The 14,790-nt window shown below is 57.4% G+C and overlaps 1 protein-coding gene across 2 annotated transcripts in view; it reads left to right on the top strand.

Annotated features, from left to right (window-relative positions):
* The window catches only part of CMIP (c-Maf inducing protein), a 212,591-nt gene that overhangs the window by 164,743 nt on the left and 33,058 nt on the right, over positions 1 to 14,790 (top strand). For both annotated transcript variants that reach the window (XM_005907889.2, XM_070388656.1), the window contains 4 exons: positions 3,110 to 3,151; positions 7,529 to 7,591; positions 10,109 to 10,189; positions 14,376 to 14,479. In XM_005907889.2, the coding sequence (XP_005907951.2) occupies positions 3,110 to 3,151; positions 7,529 to 7,591; positions 10,109 to 10,189; positions 14,376 to 14,479 (290 nt within the window). The remainder of the gene's footprint in view (positions 1 to 3,109; positions 3,152 to 7,528; positions 7,592 to 10,108; positions 10,190 to 14,375; positions 14,480 to 14,790) is intronic.

The raw sequence follows: 14,790 nt of genomic DNA, 5'->3' as shown, positions 1-14,790 counted from the left end.
CCAGCGTGGTGGGTGGGGCCAGTTGGCAGGCCCAGGCTGGTTTTTCGCAGGCGAAAGCGGAGCGGCTCATCCTCAGGACGCACCTCTCATGTGCCGAGCAGGTGCCGTGCACACAGCTTTCCATCTAACACTCACATTCCCCCTGAGAGATGGGCCTCGCTGCCTCCATTTCACAGATGGGGAAACTGAGGCCCAGAGACACCGTGTGACCTGCCGAGTAGGCCGTGGGGCTGGAAAGTCCACCCCGAAGGGCGGCCTGGCTCCCACCGCACAGTCGCTCTGACCACTTTGTCGGCCCCACTGGTCTCAGCCACCATCTCTAAGTCAGGCTTGTGGTCAGCGTGGTGGGCACGGTGGCAGGTGACCCTGTGACTGGCCTCTGCTGGGACTTCCTGCCCATCTCAGATGTGGTTCCCGTGGCCACAGTCTCACAGACTTCACATCACTTCTCAGGCTTTAGATCAAGGGTCTCAGAGTCAGCTGACCCCAAGAGCTAGGGTAGAGAGACGAAGGCGTTTAAAGACACAAGAGTGGAAGGAGCTTGTGTCTCCTCCGCACCTGCTGGGTGTCAGGCAGGCCATATTGTCCCCGATGCACTGATGAGAGCAGCCGTTGGCAAGGGACAGGGCTGGGGCTGCAGCCCAGACGGCGCCCCCTCCAGTGAGATTCACGCCTCTGCCAGTGACACCAAGGTTCTCTGAGCACATGCCCTGTGATGATCAGGGTGGCAGGCGTTTACACCAGCCCCTTTACATTTCTCCCAGCGACCCTGCACGGCAAGCACACGGAATCACAAATGGAGGCTCTGCGGGGTTAAGTCGGCTGCCCAGGGTCACTTGGATGAGGGGTGGGCAGGACCCAGGCCCAGGTCTGCCCCACTGCGAGGTGGGTGGGATGTTACCTGAACTGGAGGAGGCTTTTTGGTGAGCGAGGGACCAGGCCCCTAGGGCAGCAGTGTGCGGAGTCGGCAAGTCGTGGCTCTACCCTCAGGAGCTCACGGGCCTTACACAAGGAGCTAGGTCTCTCAGTGCGTTGGGCTAAGATTAGCACCCGTTTCCTAGAATTAGGGATTGGATGTCCTCATGTGTACACAGAGCCTGGCTCTGTGCCTGATATACGGGGACCAGTTGATGAACAGTCACATTTCTCTCATGGTGGGAGATGGCTGTGAACTTGACCTTCAGCACCGTCAGCTGGATACGTAGAGGGGATGGCTGGAAAAGCAAGCTCTCCCCACTCCTTGCCCTTTTTTGTTTCGAGCATGTGGATTAGATTCTTTGTTCTCTTTACTTAAGTTGCTGCCCAAACCTCCTCCTCCTAAGAGGCTCCAGGCATCATCACCAAATCGGCCCGAAGACGGGCAGGATCCCGAGAAGGGAGAACGAGGACGGGCTTGTGAAAGCCGGTGTCCCCTGCCTCCCGGGCTTTTGTTGGGTCGAGTGTGTGGACTGCCCACTCTGTGTGGCATACAGTTGTTCCCTCCAACACAGTGGCTGTTAGTGAGCACTCCCCACCCAGGGTCAGGAGGAGCTTCAGTGGAGAGAAGGCTCCCTGAGAAGGGCAGGGGCTGTCACCGGCGACGGGGACCAAAGAGACACACCCGTACCTTCGAGAGACTCTTGCTGGAACTATGCGCGGGGCGGTGAGGCCCGGTGGTCCCTTCAGTGTGCCCACAGCAGCCCAAAAGGGGGAACTGGCCCTTGTGTGGCCTAAGCCCTGCAGCTCAGTGGTGGGAGATGGGGGCTCAGGGACAGGGCAGACGGGGTCACAGCCCCACTCCACCCTGTCATCCCCACCACTGGGCGAGCCCCTGGCCGTAGGACCTGTCATGGGCGCAGGAAGCGGGTGGAAGGAGTGTTGCGGAGCCCTGACACAGCACCTGAGGCGTGGTGAGCAGAGCTGCGAAAGCCAGGCTTTTTACCTGACCTTGGCTGAGAAATGGCTGGTGGTTAAAAGTCTGCCATTCGTGGCTGCTCAGACTCCACCCACATCCACAGAAAGGAAAGGTGTTAGAATCCAAACAGCATCCCCCCTGCGTGGTCTGGACCCTGGGCACACAGGTCGGGTGGTTGCCATGGGAACTGGGATGCTCCCAGCGCTCACCCCGCCTCCCTTGGCAGCCAGCTGCCTGGACCAAAGCAGAAGGATAGCTCCCTCGCTTTTCCTTCGCTTTGGCTGGTGTAAACGCGTTCGATACCAGACACTCCTTAAACCTGTTCAGTCCGTGGGGCTCCTTCCAGAATCTGGGGACCGTGTCGGTCTTGCCATTTACTGCCCAGTGAGGAGGTGTGTTACGAACACCTGTTGGAGAGAGTCGACACCGGTGGAAGTCTGTGTCCACAGAGACGCTCAGAGCAGAACACACCAGGATGCTAGCGAAACAGACAAGACTCTTGTTTCGCTAAAGGAGACTGTCTCTTGTTTATTGCATATCTGTCCCTTTCCTCATTCACATCCTCTTTCTTATACACAGGATGGTGGTCACAGGCACCAGTTACGTAAGAAAATTCAGATAGGGAGGAGAGGAAAAAAAAACCTAAAAATTTAGCAAGTTTAATCCATTCCACTTAATACTTTTGCAGGTTGGTCACTAGAATTCTAACATAGCTAAACCATCTTGGGCCAACATCGTGGAACTCTAGTGTTCCCTGGGAACCTAGCTGGGGAGCCACTGAAATACTTCCCAAAGACTGGCTGACAGAGGGTTTTACGTGTTTATTATACACCTGCCTCCAGGCTTCCAGGGGGCGTGTGTCGCCATGAAAAGGGCCAAGCACAGGTTTAAGCCCAAAGTGGACCCCATCCGTGGACGAAGAAACCGTCTCACTGAGAAGTGACTCGCCCGAGGGCGTGTCACTCCACTGGTGAAACAGGGACTTGGAGCTCTCTTCTCCCTGCCCCAAGGCTACACTTCCTCCCACCCCCCACTTCCCGACTGTGACTTTGATCAGCTTCTGATCTATTTGATTAGGAAAAAGTGACAACCGTCCTCTGTCCTAGAGGCTGAAAGCGGTTTTGAAACCATGTGGCCCTTTGAGATACCGATGTTCCATCTTACTAACCGTGTGTTTGTTCTGTTTTCCTCCTGCCGTCCCTGCTCGCCCTTCAGAACACAAACTTGACCACCCAGGAACACGAGAACATCATCGTGGTAAGTCCTGGGCGGCCCCCTCCCTCACCCCTCTCCCGCACCCGCAGCCCTATCCGGGTCCGAGTGGATCCCGCAGGCACGAGTGCCGTCTACCAGCACAGCGGCCTTGCTCAGTTTCGTCCCTTCTGTCAGGCCAGACATGCCTCCCTCCTGTCTTTGCACATGTCAGAGCCCCAGCTGATGGGAGAGGGTGGTAATTATCAGTCTCTGAAGCTTGTAGCAAATGTGTCTTAATCGCCTCCTCCTTCCTGAGTCTGCTGTGCAGAGTCAGAGGCAGGAGATGGCAGAGACCGTATGATGTATTCTCAGCCGTCACCCCATTAGCTGAAAGGTAAACTTGCTCTTTCTTGCCCCAGGACCTGTCTCCTAATCCACACATAGAACCTGGATATAATTCTCTCTGACGTGCAAAGTGAGGGATAGTTGTAAGCGTGTTTGAGGTGAAACATCCTTCCTGGGTGATTCTAACACCAGAGAGAAGAAAGAAAAGAAGTTGCCCCTTCTGGGCAGCAGGCCCTGTGCTGTGTGTTTGAATTCATGGATAGTTAAGACACCCCCTGCTCCCAAGGAGTCCTTCATCTGTTAAATGAGATCATTGCAAAGACAGAGGCTTGTAATCTGGAGAGTAGAGTGGTGAACTCACCTGGGAAAGAAGCCAGAGAGCTTCCCAGAGGCAGTGAGGTTCTGAGCTGGGTTTTGAAGGATCAATAGGAGTTTGCCAGATGGGGAAACAGAGGAATGTCTTTCCAGAGAGAGAAAACAAAGTGTAAACAGAGATTTTAAGCAACATGGGATATTCTGGGCACGTCAGCTTTGCTGGAGCATGAAACGTTAAGGCAGTGGGAAGCAGGAAGGCAGAACTTGAAATGGAAGTGAGAGGCAGAGCTCTGTATGCCTGGGAAAGGGTCTAGAAAATTCGCCTGCCCAGGAGGTCCCGTGGGTACAGCTTTTCATACAAGGGCAACATCCCAGACACCATGCCCCTCTGAGTTGCGTTTTAATCACAGAACGCAAAGGCAGAAGCTTCTGTGGAGGTCCCCCCCATGTAGTCACTCACCGCAGCTGCTTGCTGAGTGTCCACTCAGAATGTAGAGGTTTTCCCCACGCTCTGCCCTGACCACCCCTCGCCTTCTCTTGCTAGAACAGGGGCAGCATTGACCTGGGCCTCCCCACCACCTTGTTTCTCTGGCATACTGTCAATTAATAATTTAACTTAACAGACATCTGTTGACCCATGAGTACAAGTATGTGCCAGACACTGGTCTCTTTTCCACTGAGAGAGCTGCCATTGAGGGATTACTGTGTGCTGGGGGAACGTGGCAGATAATCTGGAAATCACGTGGTCTGGGCTGGAGATGCATCCAGGGAGTTAGGGGAGTACAGAGGAACTGGGAGGAAGACGACGGAGGGCTTCAAGGAGGAGGTGAGGGACCTGGAGTCCTAACGACGGATAGGACGCTCCCAGGGCGAGGCAGTCCAGGCGGGGACCCAGCACGGGCGAAGGCAAAGAAGCTCCGTCTGTTGGAGAAGCAGGCGGTGACCGAGCAAGGCGCTGGCGTCTTCCCCTCCCGGCTGGCAGCACCCCGGGTCCCACTCTGCACCTTGTCTCCCGAAGTGGGGTCAGGGCCTTGGACTTGGGAGGAGCCTGGGAAAGGAATTTTGATCTGAGAAATCTGGGCTGCGTTTATCCAGCTAATTTGGCCAGCTGACCCCTTAATTGCACTGGGCTGAGTTTCCCTGCTCAGCGGGGAAGCCTGAGAACGGGAAAGAATTTGATCTCGAGGTCTGACCCTGAGCCCACCGTTTTACAGCCTCTCTCGTGTCCAGTGTTCTCTGTGACCAGTGCTGTTAAAATAACCACCCAGCCTTCTGTCGCCTCCTTTTCATCCCAGCGATTACATTATCCGATTTGACCTGCTGATGATGAGTCTTCTCCCCACGGGGATTGGTATTAGGTATTTTTTTTTTTAATGTACTTAGTTTTCAGAAATACTTTCACAAGTAATTTGAGTTGGTTTTATTCAACCCATCAGTCAGTGCTGTAGGTAATTGTTGGCTGGTAACAGCTGGCCTGTCGCTGGACAAGCGGGGACCTGGGGTCCAGACCCTGGCAGGGTTCCCACATACCGGCAAAGAGCATGGGCTTAAAGCCAAGTATGGTTCAAGTTCAGAGACAAGTGTAGACCCTGGGCCAACCTCATACCAGCTGAGACCTTGGGCAAATAATGAAGAGCTTTTAATTTTACTTAAAGAATATCTTTAAGAATTTCATGAGTATATTTTCACTGTTTTTAAAAACAAAAAGGAAAAGATTCATCCCATCCCAGCCCTGGGGCATTTCAGGGGGTGATAAACTCCTACAGAGAGATACGGTTGTGTGTTTATATTTTGCTTTTAACATTAACGATGTGAAGCTGAATGTGTTGTTCTGTGTTTGGTTTGTTTACTTAACGACATGTCTTGGAGATTCTCTTAAGTCCTTTCTTGCACGTCTAACCTGGCGTTTCTTGCCCTCGGTACTAGGGACGTTTGTGCATGGATGGTGCTTCATGGTGGGGGCTGTCCCGCCCATTGTAGGATGTCACAGCATCCCTGGCCACAACCCCCTGGATGCCAGTCACATCCTCCTGTCCTGACGATCAGACTGTCTCCAGACATGCTAATTCCCCCTGGGAGGGGGACAAAGCAACCCTGAGGGAGAACCCCTGGTCCACCCTGTACTCCATTCAGCTGCCTTGACACTCTGAGCCTCAGTCTTCTCACCTGTGAAATGGGTGTGACCACAGCCTTTCCTGCAGGGCTGCTGGAACAATTGACTGGGAAAGATTCCACAAGAACATACACTCTTCTTTTTAATACTACAATCTAAAATGATCACTACTCTGTGACTGGTGCAGGGCTTGTAACAGCCTCCCCAACCCTCTGTCTCTTCATCTGTACGAGTGGAAATCACTCCTGTTTGACCTCACAGAGTTGTCATGAGGCTCAAATGAGATAATAGCCGTGGAAGCGTGGAGCCCACGCCTGACATCCACAGTGGACACTTAATCTGTTCCCACTCCTTCATTCTTTGACTCATTCCTGTGAAGAGGGGGGCCAGCTTGATGGAAGGGGCTGGAGCCAAGGGGCTCTACCCTGCTTCGTGGTCCCCCCTCCCAGAGATCAGTGCAGGGAGCGGTGCTGAGGGCCAGGTGGTAACTCGAGGGCTGGGGGAACCCCTCGCCCTGTCCCCTCCCCCTGCTGCGACCTGGCCTCTCCCGTGGTCACCCACATGGGGCAGAGGAGCATCCCCATCCGGCAGGCCAGGCGCTGAGCTTCTGAAAACGAAGTGCAGAGCCCAAACCGTGGGCCTGGCTTACTTGGGGTCTCTCATCACCCCCTTTCCCCTCCTCTGCATTTTGTCCCCAGATGGGTTGCCTATATCCCGGTCTTGTGGAGAGCTCAGGCTGAGAAGTCGGCTGGTGAATAGCTCATGCTCTTGGGTCACACTTGAGGGTTCAAATTTGGCTCCAGAACCTCCTAACCATGTGACTCTGGGCTGCAGACTTCACCTCTTTAAGGAAAGGGCAGGACACACACCCGCCTGCCAGCACGTAGTGAAGAGTGAATGACGGGACACAGCCTGGAGCCCGGCACAGACAAGCACCCTGTTACAGCAGCGGCCGCTGGGATGTTGCTCATGGTGTGCTGTTATTATCACCAGTGTGGTGATTGGTCCACGTGGCTGTGGGGGGCGGCGCAAGGGCAGTGGGCTCAGCCTCGCGGTCAGCTTAGAGCCCACCACCCCCTTCCCACACCATGGGGGAGAGCTTCCCGTGGTGATGGGCATGCCCTCTGTCTGCTCTGTACCTGGTGGTGGCCACTGGCTTCATGGCACTGGTGAGCACTTGAAATGTAGTTAGCATAACTCAGGAACTGAACTTTTATTGCCTTGAAAAATTACTTTTTTGGGGCTTCCCCGGCAGTCCAGTGGTGGTTAGAACTCTGTGCTTCTGCTGCAGGTTCGATCCCTGGTTGGGGAACTAAGATCCTGCAAGCCACATGGCATGGCTAAAAAAAAAGTTTTCTCCCATGTCACTTAAAATGTTAAGATTCACACATGGCCAGTGGCTACTATATTGAACAACACAACCCCAGGCAAGTAAGACCCTGGGCCCCTTCTCCGCCTGTGGGTCAGCCTGCCCGTTGCTGCTGTGAACAGAGCCTCAGTTTCCATGGCTTCATCTCCCACTGAGGTGCTCATGTAACTGGCCTTATCTGCCCAGACAGCGACCAGAAGGTCGGGTTTTCCACCGTGAATCAGCCCTCGTGGGTTGACACACCCCCGTACGATTCCTTCCGAGAGATTCCGACTGACGTGTGTTCCTCTTCTTTCAGGCAATCGCTCCTTTGCTGGAAAACAACCATCCGCCACCGGATCTCTGTGAATTCTTCTGCAAGGTACGGCATCGCCGAAGCGGGGCTGTGTTTGCAGGAAGCAGACTGTCTCCATTTGTGCGTTGTGGGGGTTGGTTTTGCGAAATTTCCTGGAAACCCAGACTCCTCCCCGAACAGATCAGGGCCCCAGACAGAGTTAGAGACGAGCCAGGCCTCCTCTCCACCAGCCAGGTGATAAGTGAGGCCCAGGGTCCAGACCAGCAGGTCAAGGGGGAGCACTGAGCTTTCCTGGGAGTATCTTCCTGGCCGTCTTGAGAGAAGTTTGCAGCACGTTTTCTGGCTCCTGACATCAGAGCTGGGCTTTTATTAGCCAGGTCTCCCGTGAGCACCGGCTGGCCCACAGTGGGAGCCTGGCCATGGGGCTTTCCCTGAGCTGGGCAAGTATGGGGTGGTGGGGGTGCAGGTGAACTTGGAGGAGCCTCGGAGCAGGATCTCTGCTCCCAGGGACCCAGCACCAGCCTCGCAGTGGGATTCGCACTGAACACGCCCAGAGCACGTCGGGACCAGTCCACCCCTCGCCCGAGAGTGCACCTTGGTGGCCTCAGGGCCGGACCAGCAGGCCGTCCTGCTTGGTCCCTGGCCGGGTGGTTTTTGACGCAGTGATCTGATGTCCTTGGACAGTTGCTGGGCCTGGGTTTGCTGCTCGTCCAGCTCCTCTGGTCTTCCTCCTGCCGAGCCTCTTCCCCAAGCTCGTGGGGGTGTGGGCTGTGTGCACCAGGGAGACAGGCGCAGCATGGCTAGGGAGGTCCTGGGGCCTCCAGTTCTTGGAAGCCAGAACCCTGAGTTCTGGGGAGGGTTTGTTTATGAAGGATTATCCAGGAAAGCCCTGGTTTCTCACATCCCAAGTCCAGGCCTTCTGGAAACAGCACCTTCAGGCCCCGGCAGGTTTAAATGTGTTGGAGCAGTGGGTCCCATCTGCTCCAATCAAGGGCCTTCAATTTCATTTTGAAAAACAAAATCCCATGCCCGTGAGATAGATACGCTGAGAGCCATGTGTGCCCTGCACACGGCAGTAAGCTTACTCTCAAAGCCCTCGACAGAAGACTCACGGAATTTTTGAGGTTCTGGCATCCAAACACCAGCCCCCGATTTTCAAGAGAGACTTCCGTTGGACCTTCGTGCTGCAGGAATCTCACGCTGTTAAACAGGACTGTGTGATAGGGCTGTCCCATTGAATAGGATTGTCTGTAGCACCGGCAACAACCGCAGACTGTCAGATAAAACCGAGAGCAAGCAGGAGGTCCCATCCCCGCCCACTCTTCGTCCTCTCCCCAGAGGGAACAGAAAGCCACACAGCAGTGTGGAGCAGGGGGCCCGGGCAGCAGAGCTGGGCCCACCTCCCCAGCACACCGCAGTCAGGGCTCCTGGGGCCCCCGGGCAGCAGAGGTGGGCCCCCGCCTCCCCCGCACATGGTGGTCAGGGCTCCCGGGGGCCCCGGGCAGCAGAGCTGGGCTCCCGGGAGCCCGGGGGAGCAGAGCTGGGCCCCCGCCTCCCCCGCACATGGTGGTCAGGGCTCCTGGAGCCCCGGGCAGCAGAGCTGGGCCCCACCTCTCCCGCACACCGCGGTCAGGGCTCCCGGGGGCCCGGGGGAGCAGAGCTGGGCCCCCGCCTCCCCCGCACATGGTGGTCAGGGCTCCTGGGGCCCCCAGGCAGCAGAGCTGGGTCCCGCCTCTCCTGCACATGGTGGTCAGGGCTCCCGGGGCCCCCAGGCAGCAGAGCTGGGCCCTGCCTCTCCCGCACATGGTGGTCAGGGCTCGAGGGGCCCGGGCAGCAGAGCTGGGCCCCGCCTCCCCCGCACATGGTGGTCAGGGCTCCCGGGGGCCCCTGGGCAGCAGAGCTGGGTCCCCGCCTCCCCCGCACATGGTGGTCAGGGCTCCCGGGGGCCCCGGGCAGCAGAGCTGGGCTCCCAGGGGCCCGGGAGCAGAGGCCCCCCTCCCCCATGGGTGGTCAGGGCCCTGGGCCCGGCAGCAGAGCTGGCCCCGCTCTCTCCGCACACGCCTCAGGGCTCCCGGGGGCCCGGGGGAGCAGAGCTGGGCCCCCGCCTCCCCCGCACATGGTGGTCAGGGCTCCTGGGGCCCCCAGGCAGCAGAGCTGGGTCCCGCCTCCCCCGCACATGGTGGTCAGGGCTCCCGGGGGCCCCTGGGCAGCAGAGCTGGGTCCCCGCCTCCCCCGCACATGGTGGTCAGGGCTCCCGGGGGCCCCGGGCAGCAGAGCTGGGCTCCCAGGGGCCCGGGGGAGCAGAGCTGGGCCCCCACCTCCCCCGCACATGGTGGTCAGGGCTCCTGGAGCCCCGGGCAGCAGAGCTGGGCCCCGCCTCTCCCGCACACGCGGTCAGGGCTCCCGGGGGCCCGGGGGAGCAGAGCTGGGCCCCCGCCTCCCCTGCACATGGTGGTCAGGGCTCCCGGAGCCCCGGGCAGCAGAGCTGGTCCCCACCTCCCCCGCACACCGCGGTCAGGGCTCGCTGGGGCCCCACCGGACCCCACCAGGCCCGTCCCTGACCATGTGCTGCTGTCTCCCCAGCACTGCAGAGAGCGGCCCCGGTCCATGGTGGTCATCGAGGTGTTCACCCCTGTGGTCCAGAGGATCCTGAAGCATAACATGGTGAGTTGCCCAGGGCCCCCCCCTGCAGAGCCCCCCGAGGGCCACGAGCTTCCAGTCTGTCACTTTTCCCAAAGAACTGGGAGATGGGGCTGGCGGCCAAGGACCAGGGGACTGGACTTGGGATTGCAAGTTGGGGTCTTCGTGCAGCCTGCCCTGCTTGGCTCTATGCTTTGCAGGTAAAAGGCAACAGGAAGAATCTTTGCACAGTAAGAATGACAAAAATAACGTGGTCGGGGGAGAAGAGATAGGTCTCGTGTGTATAGCATCACAGATAATACCTGGGAAACTGGGCCTTCGAGGAGGGGGGGTGAACCCCTCACTCCGTAGGAGGGGGCTGCGGGGGCAATATCCGTGGAAGTGGGGAGCAGGGCCGAGCGGTGCAGGAACCTGACGGTCGTGACCTCAGCCTGCTGGGCAAGGTTGGGGCCAACAGTAAGAAGTCATGGTGTGGCAGGCACCCTTTGTGATGTGAGCAGGAGGGCCCCGGCCCGCGGGGGTCTTCTCTCTCCAACCCTCCGCCTCCGTCTGATGGTGAGAAAAGCCTCAGACCAGTCCCAGCTGAGGAACGTTCCACACGATGGTCCTCTGAACGGCCAGGTGCTCAAACATAAAGAGAGTCTGAGAGGAGGGAACAGCCTCGAGGCCCCAAGGGACCTGACAACTCAGTGTCACAGGTGTTCAGGAGGGGATCCCAGGACAGGAAAAGGGCCTGGGGGAACCGTGGGGAAATCCGCGTCAAGTCTGCCCTGTAGTTCATTTTAAAAGCACAGAGGCAGCATTTCATTGCACACTCAGTGGTCCAGGCGCCCGTAACCCGCCAGCCCTTCTGCAGTCTCGCCTCGGGCCAGTGTGAACAGCCCTGGATGTGGTTGTTTTCTCTGCATTGCATGCGGGGAAGCTGGGGCTGAGCAGACTTGGCCGACAGGCCCCAGGACCACAGCTGGGAACCGGAACAGGAACACCTGCTCTCAGCTACGCACGGAGCACCTCTCGGAGCCAAGTGACACTCCAATGTATTGTCTCACATGGCTCTCCTGATGGCCTGTGGCCTCCTGCAGACGAGGAGACCCAGAGAGTCCCGTGGGTCACTCTGGGACCCTGTGGGCAGGTGTGAAAACAGCTCTGAAGAAGGGTGACCTGCTCACAGTTTGATCTGTGAGGGAGCTTTCCTGCCTTGACCCCGGGCCCCCAAAGAGGAAGATGCAGCCCATCCCCTTCCCCAGTAAGGGGTGGAAACGCAGGACACGTGCGCCACGCCCAGCATCCCACTCCCAGGGCAGACATCCTTAGTCGATCACAGCGCTCGTCCCGCGGAGCCCAGAGTAGCTGCAGAATCTTCCTCCAGGCACCCACGAGCGGGGAACCCTGCTGGTGCTGTGCGAATTCTCTCTGATTGATCTATCGCACACCGCCGTTGAACTATCACTTGTTTCAGAGCTCTCCTCCATGGTTTGAGATGAACATGTGTTTCTTGTTTTCTGAGCACAGGGGGTGGGTCCCCTCCATCCAGTTTTGTCTCCAGGACTAAGAAAGAAAGTTCTCTGAGGGGTGGGGGTTGAGAGGTGTTCTGCCTGATTTGGGCTTTAATCATTTCAAGGGCACTCTCTGGCTTTGGCCAGCTGGGAGAAAAGGGTCCCTGACTGTTAACTTTAAAGTCACTGTGGATGTGGTGTGAGGTGAGGGTCACGTTCTCTCGGAGCCCAGAGCAAAGGTACTGGAGTTCCTTTGGGAAGAGACCTCATCTCATCGCACTTGTCAGGGACGGAACCACCCACCCAGGGCGTCCCTGGCCTGGGTCCACCCTCCTCAGGTACAGAAGCACTTAATAAGGGTTCTCTTAGGACGTCTGACTTCAAAGGGGAAAACGTCAAAATTCAGGCAGCCTCCCAAGGCTTGACTGTACAGCGTCTCCCTTATGTCTGGTTAGTTTTATGGGCCCAGAGTGTTGACCATGTAATTTTCTGGATAAAAATCAGAACAGCTACAGGGCAGACTCAGAATTTATAGCATCTGTTGTGGTCTGGCAGAGCCCGGGATCCCTCAGGCGAGAACCCTCTCTTCATGTTTATAGAACTTCCCCCCTGTGGTCCCGGCGTCCAGGGATGCTATAAAGCTTCACAGTCCGCTTGCTCTTGAAGTCCACTGATTACACACCGAACTGTGTGAGGAGAGCTGTAGGCAGGACCGGGTCGGGAGTGAGGCCCTCCTGCAGGAGAGGCAAATGTGACTGTGGCTCACGCCCCGTGTGGGAAGCACCACGAGCCTTCGGTGTCACCCACATAACACCCCCTAAAGCTCAGTGATTGGCCGGGACGCTGTTTGGGAGCTGGCATGGAGCGCCTGATCACTCACTGGCCAGTGAGTGCCTAGCTGGCCGCCAGCCATGGACCTGTGAGTGTTCCTACTCTGCAGTTCCTATACTGCGAGTGCAGCTCTTGTCGGTATATCACGTGTTCCATCTCGTGGATGAGCAGTCCTAACCTAGGTTAAGAATCTCAGAGTGTTGCTCCCTGGGCCGCAATAAAAATTAGATATGGAAGCAGTCATTAAGTACGTTCCCCTGGAGATTCTAAACAATGTGTTCACTGCGTCCCTAAGAATAATCCTAGTTCCTGTGCCCACATGCCACTCACTGGCATGTTCTTGTAGCCAAGGTGGCAGGAAGATGTCGCCATGGTCCTAGTGGGCCGCTGGCTGATCAGACCTCCTGCTTTCCAAGGGGAGCGTGTTCAACTTTGCCAAAGAGGCGAGATGTCCCTCACCCACATGTTCAAAGGCCACCAGGCCAATCTATAATGTTAAAAATGACCTTGGCTCTGCAGAAATCTAATAGAGATGATAATGGCAGTTATCTTTAGCATGGCTTAATGGAAGCAGTTTTCATAGAATCATAAAACCTCATGGGTGGAAGGGTCCTGGAGGTGATTTCTTGGAGCCCTTGTTGCACAGGGAGCAACAGTGGGCCCAGGGAGGGGCGTTCCTGCCGCCTTCTCCCGGGGACTGCGGGCGTCCACCTCGGTGTGAAAGCACAGTCAGGCTTCAGGCAGGGGCCCCGTCTTCAAGCCCAGTGCGCATGTGTGCACGTAGGTACGTATGTGCACACACACACACGCACGTGTTTAGATTCCTTCTGAGCTTTCTCCATGGCTTTTGCTGCCCTCCTCATGCAGAGGCGTAACTCTAGCAGGCAGGGTGGGAGGAGATGAGCCCCTACCCCTTGGGGAGCCTAATTCAGCCCTTCCCTGCAGGTGCAGAGCACCAGGCAGGTCTGGAAACCCACCCTGTGAGCTGGCCAGAGGAGGCGGCGGGCCGCATCCTACTCCGAGCTCTTTGCCCAGGGCCTGTGGGATCCATGAGATCCGCAGGGGAAGTCCCCAGGGGCTCTGTTTAGATTAGAGTCCTGGCCCAGGTTGCTTTTTGTTAAGTGGGTTCCCCCGAGTGGGGGCTGGAGGAGAAGCCGAGGAGGCTGGAGACCTCCAGGCTCCCCGCTGAGGTCGTGCTGGTCAACCTCATTCCGTACCCTGACCAGCCCTCCTGACTGTTGGCACCCCAGCTCGTGGGTTCAGAAGCCCAGCGACTCCGGGTCCCTAACATGACGTGGAAAGGGGCTCAGTCCTTGGCCCGGCCCACACTCTCCATCCCTGCTCTTCACTCTGGACACATGATTCCTCCTTCCTGCCCCACCCCTGCTGGGCTGACCCCGGACTTACCAGCCACCTCCCTACACACATTCCCTGTCCAGGGCACACACCTGCCTTCCAGGCCACAGCTTTCAGGCACGCATGCCCACACACAGGAAGCAGGGGGCCCAGAATCCCTTGGGGGCTGCAGAAAAGGCGTTTGTGGTCATGGCTGGAGGCCGGCTGGGCATCAGCAGGCCCCCACGCGGCCCAGCTGGGCTGTGTTCCCAGCACGTCTGGGTGGCGTGCTGACCCCTGCCCCATCGCAGGGTGGCTGACCAGGGCCAGGGACCCTCCTGTGCCAGGTCATCTTCCAGCTCCGCAGGCAGCCATGGAAGGGTGTGAGCTCAGGAGTGAGCAGGCCTGTTCCTTCATGTGGAAGACGTATGTGCTTCTAGAAGGAGGGAGTCGCTGGCAGCACCTCGTTGCTCACACACCCGGGGCAGAGTGGGACCCCACACCCCTTCTGGTCTCCTCCCAACCCCTGTCCTCTGCGCTCCCTGCAGGACTTTGGGAAGTGCCCGCGACTGAGGCTGTTTACTCAGGAGTACATCCTTGCCTTGAACGAGCTCAACGCGGGGATGGAGGTGGTGAAGAAGTTCATTCAGAGGTGGGTCTCTCGTCTGGGGCCCCTCCTCTCCTGGCCGGCGGGCCAGCTTTCCCTAGCACCCAGGAGAGGCGCTGCTGGCGTTAAGAGGCCCCAGGCACCTCATCTTCTACAAGGGCCTCTTGGGTCCTCTTGACCATGTACCATCTGAGGCACTCACTTGCTGTGTGACATCAAGTCAGTTGCTGTACTTCTCTGATCCTCTTTCCTCTGTTATCTCCCAGAATTGTTTGTGCAATTAATCAGATAATATCTGAGGAGGCCCCTAGCACAGTGCCTGATGGTCACTAGGAACTCGGGAAATGGCAGCAGTT

This window comes from Bos mutus, chromosome 18 (genome assembly GCF_027580195.1).
Source record: "Bos mutus isolate GX-2022 chromosome 18, NWIPB_WYAK_1.1, whole genome shotgun sequence".
Lineage (NCBI taxonomy): Eukaryota > Metazoa > Chordata > Mammalia > Artiodactyla > Bovidae > Bos > Bos mutus.
Note: the sequence above shows the minus strand (reverse complement) of the source record. Positions and strands in the feature narration are given on the sequence as shown.